Here is a 12,278-nt window from a genome sequence, read left to right on the forward strand (position 1 = left end):
TGAAGAGGTACGCTATAAAAAGCCAAAAAGTAACATAAAATAAAGAGACAGTTCTGGATTTATACCAATTCAAAAACATATTTATAGAGCTGAGTCTTAATGTAGAATAAAGGATAAAGATATCAATCATCAGAGGAAGGAAATTTTGATACACCATGTGTATAGACATGGATTTGATGGAAGGGTTTTAAAGGTGCTTAATAAATTTCTGTATGTTGCACAAGATTGATTAACAAAAGGAAGACAGAGTATATATTAGAATGGAGCAAAGTCCAAGAGTCAATGATGGTCTTTAAATCATTTATGCAACTTGGCAAGTCTGTTCAGATTATATTATAAACCAGAAAATATTTTCTTAGATTTTTTTTTTCAAAAAAACACTTTTACTTGACCACAAAAATAAAAGAAGCAAAACAGTCTTTTATTCATTAAGGATTAAAATAATATACTGATCAAATATAGAAGACAAACACCTGCAGTGAGATGAAACCAGTTCCCAAGCTTGAGAGGCTGCAAGCATCTGTTTTCGCTTAGAGTCAATGCACAACCGCCATCTTGTGGTCACATTGGATATTAGAGCATTTGGGAGCTGGGACTTCTGGAAATCACGCTCTCAAAACTAAAGTAATTTTAAGTTTCTAATCTTCAAATACATTGTTCAGAAGTAAAGCAGGTGAATAGGATAGAGAAAAGGCCGGGCACCATGGCTCACAACTGTAATCCCAGCACTTTGGGAGGCCGAGGTGAGCGGATCATGAGGTCAGGAGATCAAGACCATCCTGACTAACACGGTGAAACCCCGTCTCTACTAAAAATTAAAAAAAAAAAAAAAAAATTAGCCAGGCATGGGAGTACATGCCTGTAGTCCCAGCTACTCGGGAGGCTGAGGCAGGAGAATTGCTTGAACCCAGGAGGCAGAGGTTGCAGTGAGCCAAGATCACGCCACTGTACTCCAGCCTGGGCGACAGAGTGAGACTCCTTCTCAAAAAAGAAAAAATGAAGTAGGCTAAAACTACCTTTTCCTCCTGTTTTGGATTTTAGGTTTCTTGCCTCTTAGTTCAAAACTATAGTTGAAAATTATAATTGCAGATTTACTTTTCCCTTAAAAAATCAAAATAACATTACCTTAGAGTAGAGAGACCTGAATCGATCAGTAGCATGATCCAACTTGTGCTGCACTTCTCTGTGGGTTGCAGAAGTATCAACCTGGCCACCATCTCTCTTGCTGCAAGATTTGGCAGCTTCTAACACTCTGTTTCCAGAAATTGTAATGTATCTCAAGTCACCTTTGTGAGAAATAACGTCTTCTGAGAAACTCTTCTGCCTCTTCAATTTGGTCATTAAACCATTGAGGTCATCTGCACCTGCCTCCAGGTTTTCAAGTTCTTGTTCTGACTGCTGTAGCCAGTGCTCAAACTCGGTATAGTCAGCATCAAACTTTTCTAATTCTTCCTGCAGAGAGTGAGTTAACTTCATTTTCTTCTCTGACTCAGCCAGTGCAGTTTCATAATGCGCTTTCAGTTCTTTCATGTTCTTTTGCAGTTTCTCTTTTTCTTCAGGAGAGAGATACTGACCCTGTTTCTCAAGCAACACTTGTGCAGACTGAGTGGCTATGATGACTGCTTGGTGCTGAGAGATGATCTTCTCGTGTTGGGCCTATGTGAAAACAAATTGATCATAATCTTCAAGCAGTAACAGGGTTACACCAAGGCTGCAGGGAGCTCCCTGCCACCTCAAGACTGACAGGTTTCAGTGATCTACTGGGCTACAACTTGCTTCTCATTCCCCTTTTCAAGCTATACCATACCCCCTTTTATTGGTGAATATCAGAATAACAAGGCATTTTGAGCATGCTAATCTTATTTTAAAGGACATTTCCAATCTTCTCTATGTACTTAATCAGATAGGACAGACACCATTTTTCAGAAGTTTGGAAAAACAAATTTCTATTCCAATTCTAAAATAAGTGTCCATAATCTGATCTCATTTTATTCCCTGCTTTCTCACAACTACCAAAGAAAAATGTCTTTACCTAATTTTGGGGCAAACAAGTATAATATCTTTTTATTACAAAATGATTCTGCAAAAACTTTTAAATAGGGAAAAAGAATCTGTAACTTTAAATAGGGAAAAAGAATCTGTAAGCTTTAAAAAGGTTTCAAAAATAACTAAGCTAGAACACTGTACATTCAGAGAAGCCCAATGGACATTAGAGAAGCAGATATAATAAAAAGAGAATCCTGGAGCTACTCAGCTTCACTGGGCCTCAGTTTCCTGCATGTGAAAATGGCGACAATAACTCCTACACATCACAGGTTGCTGTTAAGGAGTACATGAGATCGCATATGTAGAGCACTCCCTGCAGAGCTGGGCATGTGCCAGAAATTCAAATCCACTCTGAAGGCAGGAAGGCAGGGCTCCCAGGCAGGTGTGCTGCAGGCAGGTCACAGGTATGCAGAGCTACTGATCCCCTCAGTCTTCAGGGCAGCAGGGAGGCATTAGGCAGGTGAAGTCCCTTTCCCCCCAGACATAAGCACCTTCTTCCATTCACCCCAATATGCCATACAAGTGTGGCAAAAAGGATACCAATCCTTTGGGAGGGCAATTTCCCACATTTCTTATACTGGCTTACATGGAGCCAAATGACCCACTCCCACTACCTCAGAGCCCCTTTTATTACCTCCAGATTCTTTGCTACTCCCACCCTCACCTCCATTCCCACCCTGGTAAACACTTTAGGACCTTTGTCTCCTGTTGTTCTTTGTCTAGTTACAGCTCTTTCATCGGATTATCTGCTTGGCTAATTGCGCCCATCTCCATTGAGTCCTATTCAAATGCTGAAAACTGGTCCCCCACCCCACACTCAACCACCCTTACCTAACTCCTTTTCTCCCTTAGTACTCACTACCTTCTAACCTACCATATAACTTAGTTATTGTCTGCTGTAACATTCTCACCAACCAGAGTGCAAGGGGGGGGCGCAGGGAATTTATTTTGCTCACTGTAGAATCCCAAGTACTGAGAACAGTGCTGGCACACAGGAGCTGAGTGAAAATAACTCTGTGCTGTGAAAAGGACTCCTTTAGAAGGACTGCTATGGGGCAGCCATTCACTTGTAAGTCTGATACCAATTAGTCAGCTCAGAACTGGCTCATTAACACTGGCATCCTCACTGTCTATAACAGTGCCCGCCACCTAGTGGGCACATAGTAAATATTTTTAACTAACTTCTTTCCCATAGACTTGTGTTTTTGGTATTTGAAATACATTCATATGCTACCCCCCACCTCCAAGAAGGGCTTTGCACAAAATAGGATGGACAGACATATTCAACACCATATAAACGATCAGATCTGTCCCCTTCCTCTTACAGATGAGGAATCTCAGGCTGAAGGAGGAGAATGGCTTGGCCCAGGACATATAGGACAACTACTGAAAGCTAAGTTCCTGGCTCAGGCGCTGTGGCCTTCTCTCCACGCTACCAGATTAGGACTTTTTTTTTTTTTTTTTTTGAGACGGAGTCTTGCTCTGTCACCAGGCTGGAGTACAGTGGCATGATCTTGGCTCACTGCAACCTCCACTTCTGGGTTCCAGTGATTCTCCTGCCTCAGCCCCCTGAGTAGCTGGGATTACAGACTGCACCACCGCACCCAGCTGATTTTTGTATTTTTAGTAGAGACAGGGTTTCACCATGTTGGCCAGGCTGGTCTCAATCTCCTGACCTTGTCATCCACCTGCCTTGTCATCCACCTGCCTCAGCCTCCCAAAGTGCTGGTATTACAGGTGTGAGCCACCACACTCGGCCCAGATTAGGACTTTCTAAAGCACAGATTCCCATATTCTTTGAGGTAAAATGATCAGATAGGAAATGCCATGCTGTGCCTAAAACCAAGGGCTTTCCTGTGCAATATCTTTAAGGCTACCCACCAGTATTTTTCACTACTTTGGTCGACTTACTAACCTTTCCTGACTTCTTTGTAACTGACTCATAATGTTCCTTTATGAATTCACTAGATGTTTTCATTTTAAGAGACTTTATTTTTCATAATAAGGTCCTATAGTAGCCCCTTAAAATTGTGAACAGTAAATACTCCCATTCTTCTTCTGGTTTAATTTATATTTTCTATAAGAACCTCACAGGGAGTATCCTATTCCAAAGATTCCAAATATGAAGAGTGGGAGGAAAATAAACAGAGCTGCAAAAGTTTCTGAGGTCCAGTCATCTAACTGTCAAAAGCCAAATATTGAAATAAAATGACTGACACTTTATAAATGGTTCTACAGAAGTCGCCTTTGCTCCTATAGTAGCATTAACGTTAGCTTTAATTTATGTCATGGAGTAAACTGGTAGAAGGGCTTTTCTATCTCTTCTCAACAACAGCCTTAACTGAATAGATGAGCTGAGCTCAGAAAGAACTTAAGTGAGCTCAACTTAGGCCGGGCACAGTGGCTCATGCCTGTAATCTCACCTCTTTGGGAGGACGTGGGCAGACTGCTTGAGCCCAGGACTTCGAGAGCAGCCTGGGCAACATAGTGAGACCTCATCACTACAAAAAATAGAAAAATTGGCCAGGCATAGCAGAACAGACCCAGCTACTCAGGAGGCTGAGGTGGGAGGATCAATTGGGCCACGGAGTTTGAGGCTGCGGTGAGCCATGCTTGTTTCACTGTACTCTAACCTGGGCGACAGGGTGAGACCTTCTCTCAAAAAAAAAAAAAGATTGTTCTCTTAGAACACAGATTCAGATTTAGCAGAGTGAGCATATGGCCTAGTTTTAAATCCAAATTCCAGCCCTTTCTAGATGTGTAACTTCAGAAAGCTACTTTAATACTGTCAGTCACAGTTTCCTCATCTGTAAGATGAAAATAAAAACCCCAAAGAGTAACTGGGAAGACAAAATGAGTTAAAATGGAAAGAACTTAGAAGAATGCCCACTTTAATTGTTCTATAAATGTTAACCATTATTATTTTTTATTAAATCTTTATAATAATTCTACTTCACTTACATGGAGAATGCCAACTCTACAGTTTATTTCTCATTATTTTTTGACTTGCTTAGAACTCTCATAATAATTTATATCTGACATGATGAACTCAGAAAAAAACCTCTTTCGTCATTAAGGTTTGAAAAGAATGCATGTGCTAGGTTATTTCTCTCTTTACCGACCTGGAAATAGAACTGAATGATATCATATGTTTACAACAACATACCTTAACTTTCTGATATTGCTGATTCAGATTCTCCTGAGTGGGTCCAACTTGCCCATCAACATCAGTCTCCAACAGGTTACCATTAACTTCATCCTCTTCTCCAACTGCTGACTTGTCATCACCTTCTTGAAAATGGGTCCCGTTCTGTTCGATTACCTGTCTGTGTTTCGTCCCTGCCCTTTCTGAGTCTTTGTCAACATTTGACAACCAGTCCAAAAGGTTTTCTATTTTGGTTTTGCTCTCTTCCAGCTGCTTCACCGCCGCAACCTAGGGAAGGAAAGTTCACAGAAGGAATTCAGAACGTGGGCCAAGGCATAGTTTTAAGACATTCCAAAAGTAAACACTTAGAACATTTTAAATTAGAATGAGGGTACTAAAAACTGACACACATTGAAAACTTAACACACTGAAATTAAACCCTAGAGCAACAGGCAGTTACTTTGAAGTTTCCCCTGTTCTTAAAAATACATTCCAAAATTTTAACTATAATTGATGAGTGACCACACATTTCACAGGAAGAAAGTTTCACAACCTCACTTAAATATTAAGAAAAAGTTAAGCAAAGCCAACTCTTCAAATCTTTTGTAGTAATTGGTCAATTATGTACCTGGAAATCCAGAATCCTATAATAAACCTTAGCGATAATCCTTATTTACTACCACTGGATATCACTTAATAATAAATCAAGTAGCTGTTAGGCTAATCATTTTTGACATAGTAATAGTGCACCACATATTTGAATAAGGACCTTTTCAGTTTCTTCCTTGATTGCTGTTGTCACAACTTTATCCAGCTCCTTTTTAGACTGTTCTGCTTTTAAATTAAGCTGTTCACACTTTATCTTAGCTTCATTAAGTTTCTGTTCAATCAAAGCCTTATCTTCCCGTGACAGCTTTTCACCATTCTCTTTTAGGAAGTTCTCCGTGTTTTTCACTACTTCAGCCAATGCCTGTGCACTTCCTTGCATATCTTTCTGTAATTCCTTATAACACAAAATAAAAAAGTATATTTGATTAAATTATTACCTATTTAGTTCTTCCAGAGTTGTAATTCTAAAAGACAAGGTGAGTAGAGAGTCTAGTACATGTAGTCTGAATAAACACATTCAGTATGTTAATTTGAGTTGATTTATTTCAATCACAATACTTAATATAATTTGAAACTCAAACAATATTAAAGAAAAGCACGGATTTTCATGTTTAACAAAAGAATGCAGTCAGTGAAACACTGACAACGTTTTAAGAATTCAGTATATGATCTATACAAATTTGTACACACCAGATTTTTTTATATTATATGAGCACATGTACAAAGGCTTGTAAATATATGGTAATATTTATTGTTTCTACACTTTTATTTTTTAATGTGTTTATTGCTCAGGATAAAAATGAACTAATTTTCCTAGCAAACTATGACACTTCCCTTTTCTAAACACCAGAATCTGTAATATGTAATGTTTGCTTCTTCGCCTGGCTGCTAGGTACCTCAAGATTAAGATATCTCCTCAGTAGTTATAGCTTTCCTACGTCTAGATTTTTCCATGTAGTTTTTCCTCTTCTGTTCCTCGGTTATCATGCATTTTCATTCTCTATATTATACTGTTTGAGTTTTAATATTATTTTTTCCATACTTTATTTTAATCCTCTTCAATTTGTCTTAAATAGTATTTGAATTGAAAGAAATCCTATTAATTGAGCCACGACTATGTGACCTTAACTGTGCTAGTGACTTAACACACACTATTTACTTAACTTTTATAATAATGTAACAATGAAAGTGTGCCCTATGAAGAAACTGAGGCTCTGAGAGACTGTTATAAAGCTAACAATATATAGAGTCTGGAATCTGAACCAGGAGCTATCTACTTACAATGAAAATGTTCTCTCTCCTGACACCAAAATAAAGATATCTTTATCTGTTGTTACTGTTATTTTTCCCTTTCCTTCAATAAAAATGAACAAATTACGATACGAGAAAGATGGAGTAAGAAGGAGCTAAGAAAGAGAAAGAACCCAAACTGATGGCTATTTCCTCTCAATTTGCAAGTCATAATTAGGTTGGCCTTAAATGGATCCAAATTCTAATTCATCACACAAGGTATTTTCATTATCAAATCCCCTTTAATATTTCCTCCACTCAATATCTCTTACCAAAAAAAGTCAAAAAAATCACGTAGCTTGCTTGAGGTTGGAAATCTAACTTTTAGTATAAAGTTTAAAGATTAAGCCCAGGGTGTCTTGGGTATGCCTTGCTTCTAAAAAGCTAAAATTACTGGTATTTTCAATAATCTTCACTGACTTCCAAATGATAGTAATTGAACATAACATCAACATAGAGCTGCTGATAGAAAACCAAATTCTACCTCTTGCTTGGACTGATATTTCTTTAACTCAACTGTGCCATCTCCAATCATGAAGGCTTCTTGGTGACCAATTAGGCGGTTTTCAGTTTGGGTAAGAAGATCACATATCCCTTGGAGTTTCTCTTTATACTCCTGCTGACGCTCTGCTACAATCTAAAGTGAAGAAAACCCAAAACATCTGAAATGTGCGGTGGTCACAAAATCGCTATTGTGATAGCTTCTTATTAGAATACATTTTCCAAGTTTTGTCTAATAAGCTTTTATAAGTATGCTGTAAACATGATAGCAGTAGGGTACAAACTGAGCAAGGTGAGACAGAAAATATGAGCATATTCCATATACAAGGAAAGTGATCATGTTTAGATGAAACTGCTCAACAGAATACTGGCCATGCATATTTGTAAGAGATGGAACTTCTGACCAACAGGAAGAAACATCCCATTTTCTTAAGCTCTTGAAACCTGCGACACATAGAATTAATTCTGCAAAAGGACATCAAAAGAGAAGTTAGTTGTGATTTGTAGGTTAACATATTTGATATGTGTATATAGGTTATCATGCTAGAGACAATGTCTGATGCTTCAAGAAATAATAAAAGGAACACTGCATGCAATATTTTTACTTAATCACTATGTCTAAGTGCATTCTCACCTCTTTGCTCATTATTGCTATTAGATATAGTACTCACATATTCATTAAATATTCTAAAAGATTAAGAAGTCAACACTAATTACTTGCACCTTTCATTTTCCTCTCTATATATACACTAATTATTCATCTTATAGCCATAGATCATGTTTACTAAGAGCCTAACACAGGCTAGGCAAGATACTAAGTGTTTTACATACATTCTTTTTATCAATGCTCACAACACTAGCAGGTAAGCACTATCGTTATTTCCAATCTACCAATGATTAAACTGAGGCTAAATGACTTGCCCTAGTTCACAGAATGAATGAGTCGCACAGCTGGGATGTGAAATCAGTCAATCTAGCTCCAGAGCCCAGAATTGCTGTGCTGTATTGCTTCTCAGAAGAAAACGAAACTCTTAATTAACCTTCTTTAGCCATATGTTCATCAATGTGTTAAATTTCTAAGTGCATTCAAATTTCCTAGTCTTGGGACGGGGCAATCAAGACTTTCACTTGAAGTTAAGTATTTTGGGGAGTCAAAAAATTAAAATCAACTAAATTATAGCATCATTAGTGAAAACAATATTGTTATACACTGTAGGATTTGTATGTACACTGTATCTTATCCACTAATGCCTTTCCAGAAGATCTTTCCTGTCACACTATACTCCTTGGGTATCTACATTATAGTTTCACACTAAAAACAAAGAATGCCAACTCCACGAAGAAAGGCAAACCTTCTGATCATCAAGATCTTGTTCTAGATGTAACTGAGTCTCTAAACGTTCCACCTGGGTAGTCACTGACTCCTGTACATCAAGAAAACACTTCTGAGTTGTATTTAAGAGCCTCAGCAGTTGTTTGCTTTGGTTGGGAGACAGATCCTGTGCATATTCAGAAATGAAGAACTGCACATCGAAGGCAGTAGTCTCCAGCTGCATTTTGGTATGTCCAAGGTCTTTTAATACATTCTGTTAAAAAAAGTGGTAAAAGTTATCAGTAGAAAGCTAAGCCATGATAAAATTTATATTAACAATAACATTTATATTTTGTAAATACACTTCTCACATAAGGGAATGTAAATTTTATGAATTTTTTTGCTATTCATCAAAAATCTATTTATCATCCAGTAATAAATGATAAATTAATTATTTAAATACCATGGTAGTTAGTATTATATAAAAAGATAAATAACGCCTCTAAAAATGGTTTATCTTTACCTGTCACACTGCACTTAAAACATAACTCTGACAAAAGGAAAAGACCTAACTTAGGTATATTTAGCACACTGAAGAGAAACATCTACCTTAAAATATTACTTGCTAACATTTACAACATCCATGTAATTGTGATAAGATATAAATAATACTATGGGGGATTTGAAATATGAATGAAATATGCCAGAATTTCAGTTTTCTGACTCTCAAGCCAGGAGCCTAATCATTGTTCATGAGGAATGCTGTTCAAACTAAGAACTTGGAAAAAAAAAAAAAAAAGGATGCCAAAAGTGACTAACATATAAACACAGTCATGAGCCACATACAACAGGTCACATATCAAATGGTGGTCCCATAAGATTACAATGCCTTATTTTTCCTGTACTTTTTCTAAGTTTAGATACACAAATACCACTGTGTTACAACTGCCTACAGTAGTCAGTACAGTAACATGCCGTACAGGTTTGTAGCCTCGGAGCAACAGGTACATCATACAGTCTAGGTGTGTAGTAAGGGATGCCATCTAGGTCTGTGTAAGTATACTCTTTGTTGTCTGCAAAACACAAAATCACCTAACAATGCATTTCTCAGAATGTATCTTCATCATTAAGTGAGGCATGACTGTACTACATATACTATTATGCATTTACATGACGATTTTTATATGGCTAATTCATATTATTATATATTTATGTGACTAATGCATAAATAAATATATAAATAAAAATCTCAACACGTCAGTGGTGTAAGAGTTTGATAAGGCATTTGGGATAGCATCAGAATGGCACCCTTAAGGTTTTTTATAGTTGTGTCAACTATGAATAAAGACATCTCTAGAGACAAAGGAAATAATCCTTTATAGCCTTAGCGAAGTCATATTTTCTAAACACTTGTTATATTAAAGCCATAGGTTTTAAAATATATTTTGTCATCTTTGTTTTGATACTTGCCTTGAGAAACTCCAAACGTTTCTTTACATATTCAGAATCTTGAACATTCACAATCTCAATATCCTTCACAGATCTGCTCTTCTCTGATATCCAATCTGAGAATGACTTAAGTTTCTGCAGAAATTCTTCATGGGAAACTGCTAGTTTAGACTAGAAAAAAAAATTGTGCATTCAGTTGTCTTTCCCCAAAATGTCAAATTCTTACAAATAATGACTCTGGTTTATGGGTTTAACAATCTAAAAATAAAATACTCCATCTTATGACTAAATCCTCAAATAATAAAATTTTCTTCATAAATCAAAATTTTGACATTTTATGCCTACCATTTCAGAGTCAATTGCAAGCATGATCTGTTTCGTTCTTTCTGAAGCCACGTTGCTGAGGGAAGAGAAGGCGGTCTTCAAACTCTGGTGGCTAATACTCAGTTCTTCAAGATGTCCTCTGGGAAAGTCACTGGGAAGAGACTTTAAAAACTCTTCGGCCAACTTCATATCTTTTCTTAAAATAACAGCAATTGGAGCTAATCCTAATTCAAATGTCTGCAAAGAAATATATCCCGGACCTATTTACTATTTAGTGTAAAACACAAATATAAACATGAAACATAGAAGTGTTCTGCTTCTTTTTCCCAGTCATACATCAGCTGACTACCATCCATAAAAAGGCAGTAGACAATTCTTACCTCCAACTGTCTAAGTTGATTCTTCAAAGCTTCCAGGTTGTTATCCAAAGATTCCTGGTTGTCTAAGGGGGGTTTCATATCTTGAAGCAATGTCAAATACTCATGCATTTTTTCAGTGTGCTGTAAACACTGCTGTAATTCACTGGAAAACTAAAAACAAGGTTGGACATTTTAATTCAACAACCTTTATGCAGATTTTTAAAGCAAATTGTATGGGATTATTCTCACATGGTTCATGCAGCTATTTCTGTACAAAATGTATAAGTCAACTTACTTGTCCGGTTGAGCTATCTCCAGAAGCCATTTCTTTTGACCCTGAAATACATTCCAAATGGCTTGGGAAATCATCACACAGATCCTTAAGCTTCTCATCTCTTGGCAATGCTGATGCACACACAGTAGAGCTTTCTAGTCCAATTTCTTTTACAGTTTCTAAATTAGGAGAATAGTGGTTTACTTCTTTGCTTTTAATATCACTAAGAATGTGTGGCTTTTCTTCCATCATCTCAGATGTAGAACATGCTTTTTGATTAAAGTCTCCAGCATGTTCTATTTTTTCTGAATATCCATCAGCAAGCAGCTTGTAGAAAATATTTTCAAGTTGCAGTGGAAGTACTTTAGATGTAATGCCTCTTTTCTCTAGGTCATACTCCATATGAGTTAATTCTCTCATCAATTCAAATAGTCCTGTAATTTTCTGGCTATGTTGATCTTGCTTCAATATATTAAGGAGAAGCTCAGACTTAAGATTTCCAAGACAGAAAGGATCATCTCTACTTTCTGCCTTTAATTCTGATGAGTTACTCATGGGGGAAACTCCAGAAGAGTCACTCATCTGAGAGTCGCTGGGCACAGTAGATGCTTCATTTACCAACTGTGATGTGGTAATCTGTTTAATTAAATTTTGAACTAAAATTTCAGTGTCTGCACAGGCTGAAGGTTCTTCAACCTCTTGAGGGTTCACATGACCTTCTTTCAACCTGCTTTTTAAGATATCCTTTACATCCTCCACAAACACCTGAGACAATTCGGGAATCTCAACCTCCTTTTCTTGGGGTCTTGGAGACAAGGCTTGTTCTTTTGGTAGCTGTTGCTCAATTCTTTCTTTCTTATTACTAATTTCTAAGAATGAATAGTCAGTATTTAAAGTGTTACTGGAGTTATCATTTCCTAATCCATTTGCACACTGGTCTGACTGCAGAAAATCATTTTTCCCAACATC

The 12,278-nt window shown here is 37.1% G+C and overlaps 1 protein-coding gene across 4 annotated transcripts in view; it reads right to left on the reverse strand.

Moving 5' to 3' along the window:
- LOC112623776 (dystonin) overlaps positions 1-12,278 on the reverse strand; it is a 485,036-nt gene that overhangs the window by 127,673 nt on the left and 345,085 nt on the right. For all 4 annotated transcript variants that reach the window (XM_025384438.1, XM_025384439.1, XM_025384440.1 and 1 more), the window contains 4 exons: positions 7,575-7,727; positions 5,961-6,194; positions 5,213-5,479; positions 1,126-1,656 (listed from right to left, as the gene is read on the reverse strand). In XM_025384438.1, the coding sequence (XP_025240223.1) occupies positions 1,126-1,656; positions 5,213-5,479; positions 5,961-6,194; positions 7,575-7,727 (1,185 nt within the window). The remainder of the gene's footprint in view (positions 1-1,125; positions 1,657-5,212; positions 5,480-5,960; positions 6,195-7,574; positions 7,728-12,278) is intronic.

The sequence above is a fragment of the Theropithecus gelada genome, chromosome 4 (assembly GCF_003255815.1).
Source record: "Theropithecus gelada isolate Dixy chromosome 4, Tgel_1.0, whole genome shotgun sequence".
Classification (NCBI taxonomy): Eukaryota; Metazoa; Chordata; class Mammalia; order Primates; family Cercopithecidae; genus Theropithecus; species Theropithecus gelada.